General features: G+C 41.3%; 1 protein-coding gene across 1 annotated transcript; it reads left to right on the top strand.

Moving 5' to 3' along the window:
• The first annotated feature begins 535 nt into the window (after nucleotides 1-535).
• On the top strand, nucleotides 536-14,376 carry LOC116882256. Its single transcript, XM_032882562.1, has 9 exons — nucleotides 536-753; nucleotides 2,312-2,545; nucleotides 3,828-4,034; nucleotides 8,071-8,301; nucleotides 9,201-9,354; nucleotides 10,419-10,528; nucleotides 11,551-11,664; nucleotides 12,926-13,072; nucleotides 13,953-14,376. The coding sequence occupies exons 1-9, from the start codon at nucleotides 670-672 to the stop codon at nucleotides 14,085-14,087; spliced, it is 1,416 nt and encodes a 471-aa protein (XP_032738453.1). The 5' UTR covers nucleotides 536-669; the 3' UTR covers nucleotides 14,088-14,376.
• Nucleotides 14,377-14,671: the final 295 nt, after the last annotated feature.

Genomic DNA, 14,671 nt, shown 5'->3' with positions numbered 1-14,671 from the left:
AAATATGATACAAGTGAAATTGTGAAAGAAGATTTAATTTTCAGGGAACAAAATTATTCAAGAAAGCACATGGGAAAATCAGTCCATTGTTTTAGAAGCAGGACCAATTTGGGTGAAAATAGGTTGTACTAGACAAAGCACCCACCCTGATACTGTAGAGAACCGGTGTCGTGAAAAATCTTCCGAGAGATGATGCTTTGCTCTGATGCTGATATCAGCAGGGCACTGACTGCATTTCCTTGTCTCAGTTTCCTTGTCCACAAAATAGGAAGGCTGGGAGTACCTGAAAGAGTCGCTCTAAGAGTTCAGTCATGTAACGTAGGTGATTAGTACAGCGCCTGGTGATTAGTACAGCGCCTGGTGCACCGTGAGAGAAGAAAATGTCAGTTATCATTATCTGTGTTTGCGTCATCAGTAGGCAAAGACATGAGGACCAACGAAAGTATTTTATTGGTCTCTAATTTGGCAATTCTTTCTGGGGTTTTTCTGTGTTTTTTTTCCCTTAAACTGAGATTATCACTTCCTTATTTTGTTTCCTTAACTTGCAGCTATATATTAGTAGTCCCTTACTGGAGAGTTATCATTCCTCACCTCTCAGGGATCTCCCCATCGACTAAAGCTACATCTCCCCCTTTTTCTTTCTCAGTGAATTGGCTGCTTCTGTTGCAAATGGACAACTCAGCCTTTGAGATGCATGAAGATGCAGCTCATAATACTTTTTCTACGAGGAAGATGGACACCGTCTCCAGAATGGTAAGGTGCAGACTAACACCTTGAGATTAGCTCCCTCCAAACCTTTATGCAGAGTCAGGAAAGAATCCCTTTTTAGACCAGCTTTCCTCAAGTGACCCTCTTTTGAAACGTAATGTCTCCTGCTCTGGGCATTTCTTGATTTGCTTTCCGTCTTATCAACTCCTAGCTCACATCTCCATTAGCTTTGTAATGGTTCAACTTTTCATGAATTTGTTGTTCACGGTATTAGTGAATTGGTTATTGTTCAGTATAATATCCTCATACAATGTTAAATTGCGAATGTTAATCAATGGTTATTCTATACAAAATATACCATTTAAGAATGTTGACATGCTGGGGCGCCTGGGTGGCTCAGTGGGTTAAAGCCTCTGCCTTCGGCTCCGGTCATGATCCCAGGGTCCTGGGATCGAGCCCCGCATCGGGCTCTCTGCCCAGCAGGGAGCCTGCTTCCTTTCTTCTCTTTCTGCCTGCCTCTCTGCCTACTTGTGATCTCTGTCTCTCAAATAAATAAACAAAATCTTTAAAAAAAAAAAAAAAGAATGTTGACATGCTAACATCTGTGTTAGAGTTATTAGTAATCAAAGCTATGCCTGCTTAGAGAGGAATTCAGAGGGCAGTGGAAAGGAAACCACAACATTAGCACTTATAAATGTCATTTTGTGGTCAGAGGAATGAGGGCAAATTGGTCCAAAATTTGGTGTGTATTCTTTTGGTAGCTTTCAGTAATGTGGATTGTAACTCACAGAAATAATACTGTTGTTTGTAGCATGTATTTGTAATGTGATAACGAGGAAATAGTAACACAGCTGTACATAGAAATATTGAACTTGTCCTTGGTAGATGAGTTAGTAGCTCAGACAGGTAATACATGGAAGGGGGTGTTTAATGAAGCTACTTAAGTGAAGGAGGGAGGGAGAGTGAGTGTTCATGTGATTACATATGTATATTCTGGAACTAAAAGATTCTTGAAATCTAGTCTTTATAATCTCTTTAATTTTCAGGTGAAGGGACTGGTAAACAAGGGCTAATTGGCCGCACTCAAATGCATTTTACATACAAACTTAACTGGCTACTTTTTTTTTTTTTTAAAGATTTTATTTATTTATTTGAGAGAGAGACAGTGAGAGAGAGCGTGAGCAAGGAGAAGGTCAGAGAGAGAAGCCGACTCCCTGCGGAGCCGGGAGCCCGATGCGGGACTCAATCTCGGGACTCCAGGGTCATGACCTGAGCCGAAGGCAGTCGTCCAATCAACTGAGCCACCCAGGTGTCCCTTAACTGGCTACTTAATTTTCTAATAATTTATTCTGTGCCTCAGCTTTTCCTATGTTTATTGTTTTTCTTATTTATTTGGGTGTCAGGCAAGGTAGATGGGATATGTGTGTGTGTGTGTACATTTGTATTTATTTACACTCATATTTACACATGTATTATTTTACTGAGTATATTTATCCCAGAAGTACATTTTTTAAGTAAAAGAAAATATAAGCCAAAGTGAGAAAGGAGGCAATATTTTTAATGCATCAAGAGTGGAGAATAATGGCTTCAAAATTTCTCCTAGGAGAAGAGGCGGCAGTGGTCACTGATGAGCGTTTTCCTGGTGTGTCTCTTGGCCTGTACCATCACCACGGCAGGAGGAGTACTGATACTTTCCTTGGTTTATGTTCACAACTCTCAGCCACATTCACAAGTCCACCTAGGACTGGAAGCCCGGCCTCTGCAAACAATAGTTCCCATAGTGCAAAAGGCTGTTGATCCAAAATACCAGTTTCTTAATCATTTGCCTAAATCCAAGGTATGAATCACACATTTAGCAAAAAGAATCATCTATTCTAACAGTGATTTCAAAACAAACCTCCCATTGCCTGTTTACTAAGGTTTGTTTTCTCTTCACTGGAAGGAATTGACTGTGGGCCATCTAGATGAAGGGAGGTGAGCCATAGAGTAGAGAAGTGTTGGCTTGATACTGGCCCCAGGAAGAGCTTTCCTTTCATTGATAGCTCTGTGTCAGCCCAGAGGGGAGGACTGCAGACAGACAAATGCAAAGCTCTCTATTCTTTTGTCAGGATAGGTGTTCTTTTCATGTCTGTCATTCGTGGAGTTGTAAGGACCTATTTTACTGTCCCTGCTCCCCTTCCCCCAGGGGACTTAAAAACAAGTCCCAGAAACCAGCTCCAGCTGTGGAAGCCAGGAAAAACAAGGCTGTACCCACCTCGGGTCTGGCCCTGACATAAGTACGGCCATCTTGGCAAAGCAAAAGCCGGCACCTTGCCCTGTAAGAGTGGATTAGCATAAGAATGGCCATCCTGAAGGCCCGGAAGCCATTTTACTGAGTGTCCCTAACAGGCCGACACTGCCTATACCACCAGGGCAGTTAGGTGATGGCGCCACAGGGACCAAATGTTGAAGAAAAACAGATAGTTAACTTGCAGAGATCATAATTCTGCTAGACCCCAGTCTCCCTTGGTTTGCAAATGTCCTAGTGATTTACAAGAAAAAAGGCTATCTTTTCAATGGCCCAATTTCCAGAGACAAATGGCTCAGTACCTTGAGGCCAAAGGTCGCCCTCCCCACCATAAAACTGTAGGAGGCTGAGGCAGAAGGAAATGTAATTAAGGTTAAAATTCTTCTAAACCTATATCTCACTTAACCACCAGGGTGACACCGGGGTGGCAAAAAATTTAAATAAAGTTAAACTGTCAAAGTGGGGCCCAAGAGATGTATGTAGCCATGAAGGAGTGCCTTGAAAATGCTATGTAAACCCTTGGCTTTGAGTGCTCCGGGTCCTTGTTGAAACCTGCTGCGCCGGGCGGATACTTGGACCCCAGCGAGCTGGAGATAAACCTCGCTGTGTGACTTGCATTATCGAGAGTGTTCTCTGTCTAATTGAGGGGTGGTCGACTCCGTACCCTAATAGAGTCTTGCAGACCTATTCTTCCTCTTCCCTTCTGGGCCTCTAGTCTTCATCCGCTCACCACTGTCTTTTCTGTTTTGCCTACCTCTTACTCTGCAAGCCACAGTGGCCTCTTGTTCCTCAGATGACCTCCACGTTGACGGTTGCTTGTCTGACTTTTCAGGTGTTTGAATTCCCTGGCGGTGCAATCCAGTGGGCCCGGTATAGGAACAATGTCAAAGACTACCTCAGCATTGAAGAAGAGGCCTTTGGTAGCAGCTTGAACAGTCAGAGATCACAGATGACTCTGGGGACCCTGAGAATAAAAAGCAACGGTCTCCGGGCCCCTCACTGGCACTTCAATGCTAATGAACATGGCTACCTTGTACAGGTATAACGAGTTTGCCTGTGTTCTGCGCCTCAGTGTTTATGCTGTGTGTCCTCAAGCTATTATTTTAGTTGTTGTCAAACCTACTTAGCTAAGTGACAGACAACACCTGGGCTTTGGCTGTGTATTCAGTTAGATTTGTTAGCGGTGGCCTGAAGCGTTAACCTGTTTGTTGTAATTATTCTTGACGTCACTTTGAACTTCTTTCTTCAGCATGAAATCATTTTTCATTTGCTATTGTTGAAATAAGATCACTGTTCCGTCCTTTGAGCCAAAGCTAAAACTTGAGGCTCTGATGCAGTGATCAAAGAGATAGCTGCTTTCTTCTGAGGAAAAAAGCAGTTTGCTGATGTTCAGCCTGGAGTCCCCAAGATCAGGGCAATTCGAAGCATTTTTGTGGTTCAGACTTTATAGAATTGTCTAGGAGTCAAGTGAAAGAGAGCTAGAGATGAAATGAGCGTTCTCACTTGAATTTCAAATAATTCATTAATTCTAGAAAGTATTGATTGTTGCATTCTGTTGTCCAGATACTGGGAGAGGGATAGTGACTAAGTGCTTGCTCATGGCACTTTCAGACTTTGGTCTTACCCTGGTGATCCTGTTAATAGATCAGCCAGTGTTACGTGACATATTTCTGTTGGTGTTAGTAATACCCCTTGTATTACCCCTGTATGAATGCAATTCATTCAGTTTTAGAATTTACAACAGAAAGAGAGATTAGAGTTTCATCTGTCTGAGACCAAACTTCTTATTTCTTATGAGAGAACAGAGGCTCAGAAGGATTGAGTTTTCTAAAGATAAACTGTAGTTGTTGGCCTGGGACAAGTCCATGTTTTCTGCCATTTTGTCTTTTTCCTCATATACAGAATATGTAAAAGAGGACTGTCTTGGGGCACCTGGGTGGTGCAGTCAGTTAAATATCCAACCCTTGGTTTTGGCTCAGGGTATGATCTCAGGGGATGAGATGGAACCCTCTATTAGGCTCTGTGCTCAGTGCAGAGTCTGCTTGGCCCTCTATCCCTCTCCCTTGGTCCGCCCCCCATAAATAAATAAATCTTAAAAAAAAAAGGGGCACCTGGGTGGCTCAGTGGGTTAAAGCCTCTGCCTTCAGCTCAGGTCATGATCCCAGGGTCCTGGGATCGAGCCCCGCATCAGACTATCTGCTTGGCAGGGAGCCTGCTTCCCTTCCTCTCTCTGCCTGCCTCTCTGCCTACCTGTGATCTCTGTCTGTCAAATAAATAAATAAAATCTTAAAAAAAAAAAAAAAAAGAGGACAGTCTCCAAAAGATTAGTTTCCATGGCTCTGGCTGAGTAGTGGCAGAGTAGTAGGAGGAAGGAAAGGCATGTAAGTGGAAGGGGACCCTTAAAAACAGACCTCAAGTAGGAAAATTAGTCTGGAGCATGTTCCAATAGATAACAGGCCTGGAATCCAGCTCAGTCTGGAAAACTGTTCTGGAAAGTCCAGAGAGAGTTTCTAATGTGATCTCCTAAATGTGAGCTAGAAGGTGGTCAAGAGGTATAAACTTCCAGTTGTAAAATAAATAAATCATGGTGACTATATTTCGTAATATTGAATTGTAAATTTGAAAGTTGGTAAGAGAGTAGATCTTAAAAGTTCCCATCAGAAGAAAAAATTGTAGGGAGGATGATGAATGTTAAAACTAGACTGGTGGTGATTGTTTCACAGTGTAATATGAGTGTCAAATCTTTGTGTCGTACACCTGAAACTAATAGGATGTTGTGAGTCAATTACATCTTACTTACAAAAATATAAAAAAGTTCAACTATAAAGGAAATAAATGTGGCTAGAATATTGTTTAGATCCCCAGAAAATTGTAGGATCCCTCACATACATGGTAAGGAGCCAGTCAATAAGATGTGAAGGAAGTCTCTCTACTGCATACTCACCCATGGACGTTGCTTTTGTTTCGGAGTGTGTTCATGAAAGCCGTGAAAGGAGTGGCCCTGAGGGAGGCGGGGCCACTGGGTTCAGGGCCGCTGGGGTGACCAGTGTGCGTGGCCCTGTTGTGCATGGCCCATTGGCCACAGGGCTGCCTCTGCTGTGGGTTTGGAGTAGTTGGTACCCGGTATGAATAGAGACACACCGCCACCGTGGACTTGGAGAGAGCACTTTAGAAGTTCACCTTTCTCCTGTCCCTTTAATACTCATCTGGAACTGAGTTGTACACATCTGTGTAGATACAACAAAGACTCCTTTTTTTTTTTTTTTTTGCCCTTCTCAGAGATAGTGTATTTATTTATTTATTAACATAGAATGTATTATTTGTTTCAGGGGCACGGGTCTGTGATTCATCAGTCTTACCCAATTCACAGCACTCACCATTGCACGTACCCTCCCCAGTGTCCATTTCCCCGTCACCCCATCCTTCCCACCCCCCCACTCCAGCAACCCTCAGTTTGTTTCCTGAGACCACTAGTCTCTTAAGATTTGTCACCCTCTCTAGTTTTGTCTTGTTTCATTTTTCCCTCCCCTCCCCTATGATCCTCTGTCTTGTTTCTCAGATTCCTCAAATCAGTGAGATCATATGATAATAGTCCCTCTCTGATTGACTTATTTCATTTAGCATAATACCCTCTAGTTCCATCCACACTGTTGCAAATGGCAGGATTTGGGGCTTTTTTGATGGCTGCATAGTATTCCTGTGTGTGTGTGTGCGTGTGTGTGTGTACCATATCTTCTTTATCCATTCATCTGTTGATGGACACCTAGGCTCTTTCCATAGTTTGGCTATTGTGGACATTGCTGCTATAAACATTAGAGTGCACATGCCCCACAAAAGACTTCTTGTAGATGCTTCCCTAATGACCAACTATGGAAGAAATAATATTACCTTTTCTACTTACTTTACAGAATACTATTGTAGAGATGATTAGAGAATGAGAAAAAGGATTTTGTATAAGTGGAATCAAAGTATGGTGTAATATGCATTACAAGTATAGATTTCCCTCCAGCCTCTGGCAAGCACCATTCTATCTCTATTTCTAGATATTTTGACTAGAGAATTAAGTTTTAGGGATCTTCTGAACAGCAATTTGTCTGTCTTTAACAGTACTGTATTGAACACTTAAAAATTTAAGAGGGTTGGTCTCATGTTAAATGTTCTTAACACAATTCAAAAAAGTGTAGACTTTGTAGCTAGACTGCTGGAGGTCCAATTCCCAGCTTTGCCATTGACTAGCAGAGGAATCTTGGGAAAATTGTACATTCTTTACAGATTCAGTTTCTCTCTATAAAATGAGGATAATAATAGTACTTGCTTCATAGGGTTGATACAAGGGATGATTGAGTTAAGACAGGTAAAGTGCCTCAGAAGAATATCTGGACACAGAGTAAAAACACTGTGTTATTACTATTAGTATCATTATTAAATTTGTGTGCAGACTTTTTATCTAGGAAATAATGTGCATCCGTATGCATACACACGGAAACATGGACATACACGGACATGCTTGTCAGCATGACCACCTGTGAACACGCACACATGTGCTTGTAGTCTTTTCAAACTCTGAAGCATGAACTTAGAATTCTAAATTCTCAATAGAGTGATATTGCCCCCTGGGGAGGGGGGCAAAAACTTTAGAAGGTAAAACGCCTCACTTTTTTTATGTGTAAAGGTCAGATATGCATGTAGTGCACAAGCACGATGAATGTAAGGTACACCCAGATTAATAGCACATCTGTAGTGTCAAAATTTCATAGGATACTAAAATGGTACCTTATAAGAGATGTAATGAGGGCCCCTGGGTGGCTCAGTTGGTTAAGCAACTGCCTTCAGCTCAGGTCCTGATCCTGGAGTCTGGGGATCGAATCCCGCATCAGGCTCCCAACTCCACGGGGATTCTGCTTCTCCTTCTGACCTTCTCCCATCTCATGTTCTCTCTCACTCTCTCTCTCAAATAAATAAAGAAAATCTTTAAAAAATATATTTTAAAAAATTGAGAAAAAAAGGTGTAATGAAAAAGATTTGAGAAACATTGCTCTAAAGTGACGTTGTACGTGTTTTCTATTATGTTTCAGGGGACAGCATGGATTGGGGTGGTTGATGATGGTGGTGTAGTTACTACATACAATGTTACAGCTGGCCAAGTGATCTTCTTCCCTAAAAATACTCTACACTGGATCAAGAATGTGGGGAACGAAGACTGCTTTTTCTTACTCTTCTTTTCCACACATGATGAACTTCAGACACTGGATGTTGATGATGTGTTTTTTTCTGTACCTGAAGATATTGCTTCCAGGTCACTTAAGGTCTGTACCACTACTGAACACAAATCCTTCTTTGAGGGTTTGCATTACATAGGCACAAAGAAAGCATAAGTATTTGTGTTTCTAGGGTAGCAGTTAGTAGGGTAAGATTTGGGTTATGAACTCAAGAACATAACTTGTATTCCTATTAAAGATACACGACTTGTTGAAATTGACTTAGTTTTTACTTTCTTTTATGAAGGACTTCTATAGGAAACTATAATGAATTGGTAGAAAAGTTTTGATAGCACTAATAAAAATGACTATAGTTTGATCTCTGAAAAGATATACACTCATTCAGGGAGAAGCTTGCTGCAGATGATGTAATTGTGTTTTCCTAATTCAATGCAGAGAAGCCCATTGTTTTCCTGAAGGAAAGCTGCTTTGGTCTTTCTAAATACTTCTATTATCATGGAGGGGCTGCTCATAGGGCTGGGTGTAGAGAGAGAGGGCCAGATGCAGATGCTAACAATACAAACGGTCAGAAGATCGATCAGAAGAATTGGTAATGACCATAAGTAGCAAGTGGAAGAAATTCTGTGACAGATTTGGAAATCTATCTAGGGAAGTTTTGAAATTGACCTCACAGCAGATCCTGATTGACTGTTATAGGGAGAAGTGGAAAAAATGAGTCATTAAGAGAATATTTGTAAATATGAAAACCAGTGTATATTTTTATAGGATTATAATGAATATAAAACATTAACACATTAAAATCCAACATGCATTGAAAACTTGGAGGATTTTCATGAATATCACAGCCTCAGGTTGACTGAGGTCAGTTTCTTTGACTGGGCCACTGAAAACCACAATGGTGCCCTATCCTCAGCTACCTACCCTTCTATTACTAAAATCTGTGGAATGTTTCACAAATACCGTGTATGATTTCTTATGTGTTTCAGCCTGAAGGTGGAATTAATTTCATTAGAACGTTCCAGAAGCAGAAAGAGGACCAGGGTGTCAACCTTCCCCCCAACTTGGCAGAACTGGTTATAAATCCTAGTTATGTTCAGTCTCCAGAGAGTCTTGTGTGGAGATATTTTTATGACCTTAAAGGTATAGTATGTTGTTTTGCAAAATCTTTCTAGTTAAGTGTTGGTATATGTGATTATATAGGTGTTGGATTGAGATGTAATGTGTTTTTTTTTTTTTAATAGTAGGTAAAGTAAAGAGGAGTTTGAAAAAACACGTTTCTTTAAAGAATAGGAAATGAGAGAAAAAGAATGGAAGCAAAAGAGAACGTAGTAGAAGATTTCAAAGTGTGAGGGGTGTGTGTTGGGACTGGAGGTGCCTCAGGAGAAGAGGCTGATGAGAGAAGAGGGTTTAAGAATGCAGGTTTCAGAAGCCATGCTGATGAGTTTATACTTCATTTTGATGGGAAAGAGGAGCAATTAAGGGATTTCAAATAGGAGATTTTATTTTATTTTTATTTTTAAAAGATTTCGTTTCTTTATTTGACACACAGAGATCACAAGTAGGCAGAGAGGCAGGCAGAGAAAGAGAGGGGGAAGCAGGCTCCCTGCTGAGCAGAGAGCCCGATGCGGGGCTCCATCCCAGGACCCTGAGCCGAAGGCAGAGGCTTTAACCCACTGAGCCACCCAGGCCCCCCTCAAATAGGAGATTTTAAATTAAGTTTTAAATTTTTAAATTAGGTTTTGTATTTATTTTTTAAATTATTTTATTGAAGTTACTATACGTAGAATCTTTTTTTCTTGTAATGAGAATTTTTTTTTAAACAATTTTATTTATTTATTTGACAGAGAAAGACATAGCAAGAGAGGGAACACAAGCAGGGGGAGTGGGAGAGGGAGAAGCAGACTTCCCGCCGAGCAGGGAACCCGATGTGGGGCTCAATCCCAGGACTGAGATCATTGGGATCATTACCTGAGCCGAAGACTTAATGACTGAATCACCCAGGTGCCCCTGTAATGAGAAATTTTAAGATCTTAGCAACTTTCAAATATGCAGTACAGTATTATTATTTATAGTTGGATACTATACATTACATCCCTGTGACTTACTTATTTTATAACTAGAAGTTTGTACGTTTTGATTCCTTTCATCCACTTTGTGGATACCTTACTTTTGTCTTGTTTTTTTTTAAACTTCCTCTGACTCAGGTTCAAAAGAATATCAATTTCCAGGAGGAGTAATACAACTGGCACAATACTGGAAAAATGGAAGCGAACTAAGCAATCGTGAAAAAATTTTTGGTGAATTCCTGAATCAGGTAATTGAGAAATTTTTTTTTTTTTTATAGATTCTACTTATTTGTCCGAGAAAGAGAGAGCAAGAGAGCTTGGTAGGGGCTGGTGGCGGGGAGAGAAGGGGAGGGGCAAAGGAAGAGGGAGAAACAGACTCCCTGCTGAGCAAGGAGACCAACTTGGGGCTCAATCCCAGGGCCCCAGGATCGTGACCTGAGCTGAAGACAGATGCTTAACCAACAGAGCCACCCAGGTGCCCCAAGAAAAAAAATTTTGATGATCACTAAGATGGATGGAAATATGAGATTTAGATTAGATTCAGCCTTCTTTTGGAAGAAAGGCAAAGGAAAAATCTAGTCCAACATTACTAGATTTGATTAATGGAAACTATTCATTGAGACCGTAGTGTGGATTTGGGAGCCTAACTTCCTGGTCTGGATAGTTACATTAATGAAAAGATCGGATGCTTGTGAGATTTCTCTTTCATTTTTTTTTAAATGCTCAACTGGGGGTGCCTGGGTGGCTCAGTGGGTTGAAGCCTCTGCCTTTGGCTCAGGTCATGATCCCAGGGTTCTGGGATCAAGCCCCGAATCGGGCTCTCTGCTCCACGGAAAGCCTGCTTCCTCCTCTTTCTCTGCCTGCCTCTCTGCCTACGTGTGATCTCTGTCTGTCAAATAAATAAATAAAATCTTAAAAAAAACAACAACAACTCAACTGGCTGCATTGCATAATGACGACGAGTCCAACGGGGCCATCAAATCCCCTGATTGAAATCCCGGGTCCACCACTGTCCAACCCTAAGTAAATGACTTAGCCAATGTATATTTCAAATTCCTCACCTGCAAAAAAGGAGGGATGAACACTACCAACCTTACAAGGTTGTTTTAAGGAACAAGAGATGTAATAAATATAAGGGATTAAAAAAAATTGTATGTTCTCAGTGAGGGCTGCAGAAGGAGAAGCTGTAATTAGGATGATCTGAATGGTTAAGTTGCTGAGTGGGATGTTTGCTAAATAACCGGATTTATATGTCTTTTCCTTTTTCAAGCATCAGAATGCTCTCACTTTGTGTACACTCAGAATTTATAACAATGGATTACGACAGCCGCATTTTCATTTGAATGCAAATGAAATGGGATATGTAATAAGTGGATGTGCAAAGGTAATTTCTCCACGAACAGCTTCTTGAACTTTCCTTTTTAATGCAGAAAGAAGCAAACAGGAAGTTTTTCTTTGTTTTGGTTCAGTTGTTGGTAACATTGAAAGACTTGGTGCTAATGGCTTTCTAGACAGTTTCCATAGAAAATACCATGCAGGCCATGCCGGATAGCTTCTAACTTTGATATTAGCATGAGAAGAGGCTCAGCCCATGTCAGAAATGAGAAAGGGTGAAGGGTTTGAAACATTTTACATTTTCAGAGTTTTGCATTTTTAGGGAATACAAGGTTTAGTGTGCTGCTCTTTGGGGACTGTGACATCACTGATGTCCTCTCAGTGTGCCGTGAGTGGGGATGGCTGGGGAGGTGAAGAGTGTCAGTAGGGTGGCCACGTACTTTGTTTATGCAGGATCCTCCTGATGTACACTTGTCTGGGTGAAACTGGTGATGCTTCAGAGAGTCTTGGTTTGGATGGTCAGTTATATGGTTATCATGAGAAAAGCCAAACTGAATAGCACGTTATGGTAGTGACTTGACCGTAGTTCTTCTGGACGATCACAGGCCTCCCTGGGGAAATCAGCGATGGCCTACCCAGGTCTAAGTGGACTTCTAGCTTGTTCCTGTCTCTATCCTGACAGAAAGAACCAAACCAGACTGAATTGCACTTGCTAGGTCTTCCTTAGCAAAAGTTTTTTGTTTTTATAGGTGAAGGCTTGGATACATTGGAAAAGGGCATTGTAATCACTCCCAAATTCTGTTTCAAGGATAAGATTTTATTTTTGGTGTGCTTGTGTGCTCACAGGCATGCATTTGTGTGCACATTTCGTTTCTGATCCTTTTAAGGGGAGCTATTAGGGTGCTGCTGTCCTGGAAGGCTGAATTTTCCTGAGCAAGTCAGGAGGAGGGCACGAGGGCAGAAAAACAGTGAGATGTGAGCCTTCTGCTTGATTAGGGAATTTATAATCCTTCATTAGAACATAGTGATCGATGCTCTTATTGCACAATGTTCCACAGTGTTGAATTCACTAATGCGTTTTGAGGAACATCTACTTAAATAGAGTGTCTTTTGACTTCTGGGGGGCTACATCTCAGAAACAGGAGATTTTATGTAAAAGATGGCCTCTATTTTCTCCTATTTACCCTCCCTAAGAAGTCCTTTTATAACTATATGTTTTTATTCATTTATTCTTCATTATTAATACTTCTCCTTAATGATTATTTGATTTTATTTGCTTAACTTCAACACAGTTTTTCCCCCCTCTTTAGGTGGGAATTATTAATACACAGGGTATCGTGGAGTTTGATGTTCACATTGGAGATGTGGTATTTTTCCCCGTGGGAACCCAACATTACATTAAGAGCACATGCGATGAGGATTTGCTTTTCCTTCTTGCCTTCAGCACCGGAGACCAGGTGAGTATAAGACAGTCCTAGAAAGATTGCTGAGTGTCTCTGATGGCAAAATATCCTGCTAAGCATGGTATCTGGACCACAGGAGGCCCTCAGTAAACATGAGCTGAATGAATAAATGAATGAATGGCAGAACATATGTGAAGAAGAGGAGAACCAAATAATCTCATCTGGTGATAAAGGGATTGTGTATATCACATTTTCTCCTAATCCCCCAAGTTCCAACCAACTGAGAAAAACACACACACACAGACACACACAGAGAGAGACAGAAACACACAGCGAGACAGTTCCAGAGGGCCAAATTGAGAGAGGCTGACTAAGAGAGTTAGCGTCAGAGAGGAAAGAGCTTGATAGAGGGAACAAGGACAGATGGGCAGACCCAACCCACTGGACAGCGGGGCCAGATAGGCAGACATTATCAACCCAGAGGAGGTGGGCTGTGTCTGGCTGTGGAGTAGCAGGACCCATTATTTGGCAGTAGGGTTTGCCTCTGTTGTGTGCTGCTAGGCATGAAACCCTGAGAAGCTCTTTTGTTTCTAGTTCCTGCTCATGGGGAAGACAGAGGGTCTTCCCTTATCAATCCTTTGATTAGGGATACTCCCTTTCAGTAGGATAGACATCCCGTCCAAAGAAGGTTTCCAATGCCTCAACACCTCTAGCCATCAATTGGACTTTCCTTATTCTTGGAATTGAAAAGTTGAGCTTCTTGTGGCAAAGGAAGACAGGCTTACAAGGTGACCATTCACAGGAATTCATGGTGGCCATAAAGTTATACAGTCAGGTACCCCGCTGGCTTGCAAGTGCTGTGATGGCTGTAAGATCTTTGTAGGAATCTAAGTACTTTGGTGCTGATATATCCTGTTTTGGTTTCCACTACCAGTTGCAAACTCTTGACATGGACGATTATCTCCAGGCCACAGCAGACCACATCCTGGCCCAACTTTTCTTCAAGAAGCAAAGTGAATTTAAGAAGATCCCCAAATTCAAGGAGGACCAGGCAGTCAACCTGCCGTAGATTTGCCAATGAGTTCATACTTATTCTTCCTTCCTCATTTGTTCTTATTGTTTTTAAAGAAGGACCACTTTGCTAATGAACCTGAAGCTCTTTACAGAGCAGAAGTGGGAAAGCAGGTGCAAAACAGCCCTGTGAGCTCATTTAGCTGACAGTGATGCTAGGCAGTGTATGCTAAGGGAGCATTTCAGTCTCCTCTGTGTAGATTAATAGATCTATGGAGGAGACCCAATATATTAAATTCATATATTTTTGTATGGGTTTTAGTGTATGTGTATATATTTATTTGTTTTCCTTTTGTTACTTCAAATGTTATTACTCTAATTAAAAAGTCATTTTTTTTATCCCTATCAGCAAATCTTACTACCATGCATGTATTTTTGTCATTCATCACCGTGAAAGGAATTCAGCCTGTGTATGAGGTGCTGGAATCAGGTACCTCAAATCTCGTCTGGAAAGTTCAGTATAGAACCCAAGGCTGGTGATTCCTAACCCTTTTGTTGTATGAAGTAACTTTTTACGATGGCAAAATTTTCGAGGACTCACTCATTTGACTGGTTGTATATTTTCTGTATATTAGCTGAGAA

This window comes from Lontra canadensis, unplaced genomic scaffold (genome assembly GCF_010015895.1).
Source record: "Lontra canadensis isolate GAN:19392208 unplaced genomic scaffold, GSC_riverotter_1.0 scaffold82, whole genome shotgun sequence".
NCBI lineage: Eukaryota > Metazoa > Chordata > Mammalia > Carnivora > Mustelidae > Lontra > Lontra canadensis.
This window is presented reverse-complemented; position numbering and strand designations above follow the sequence as displayed.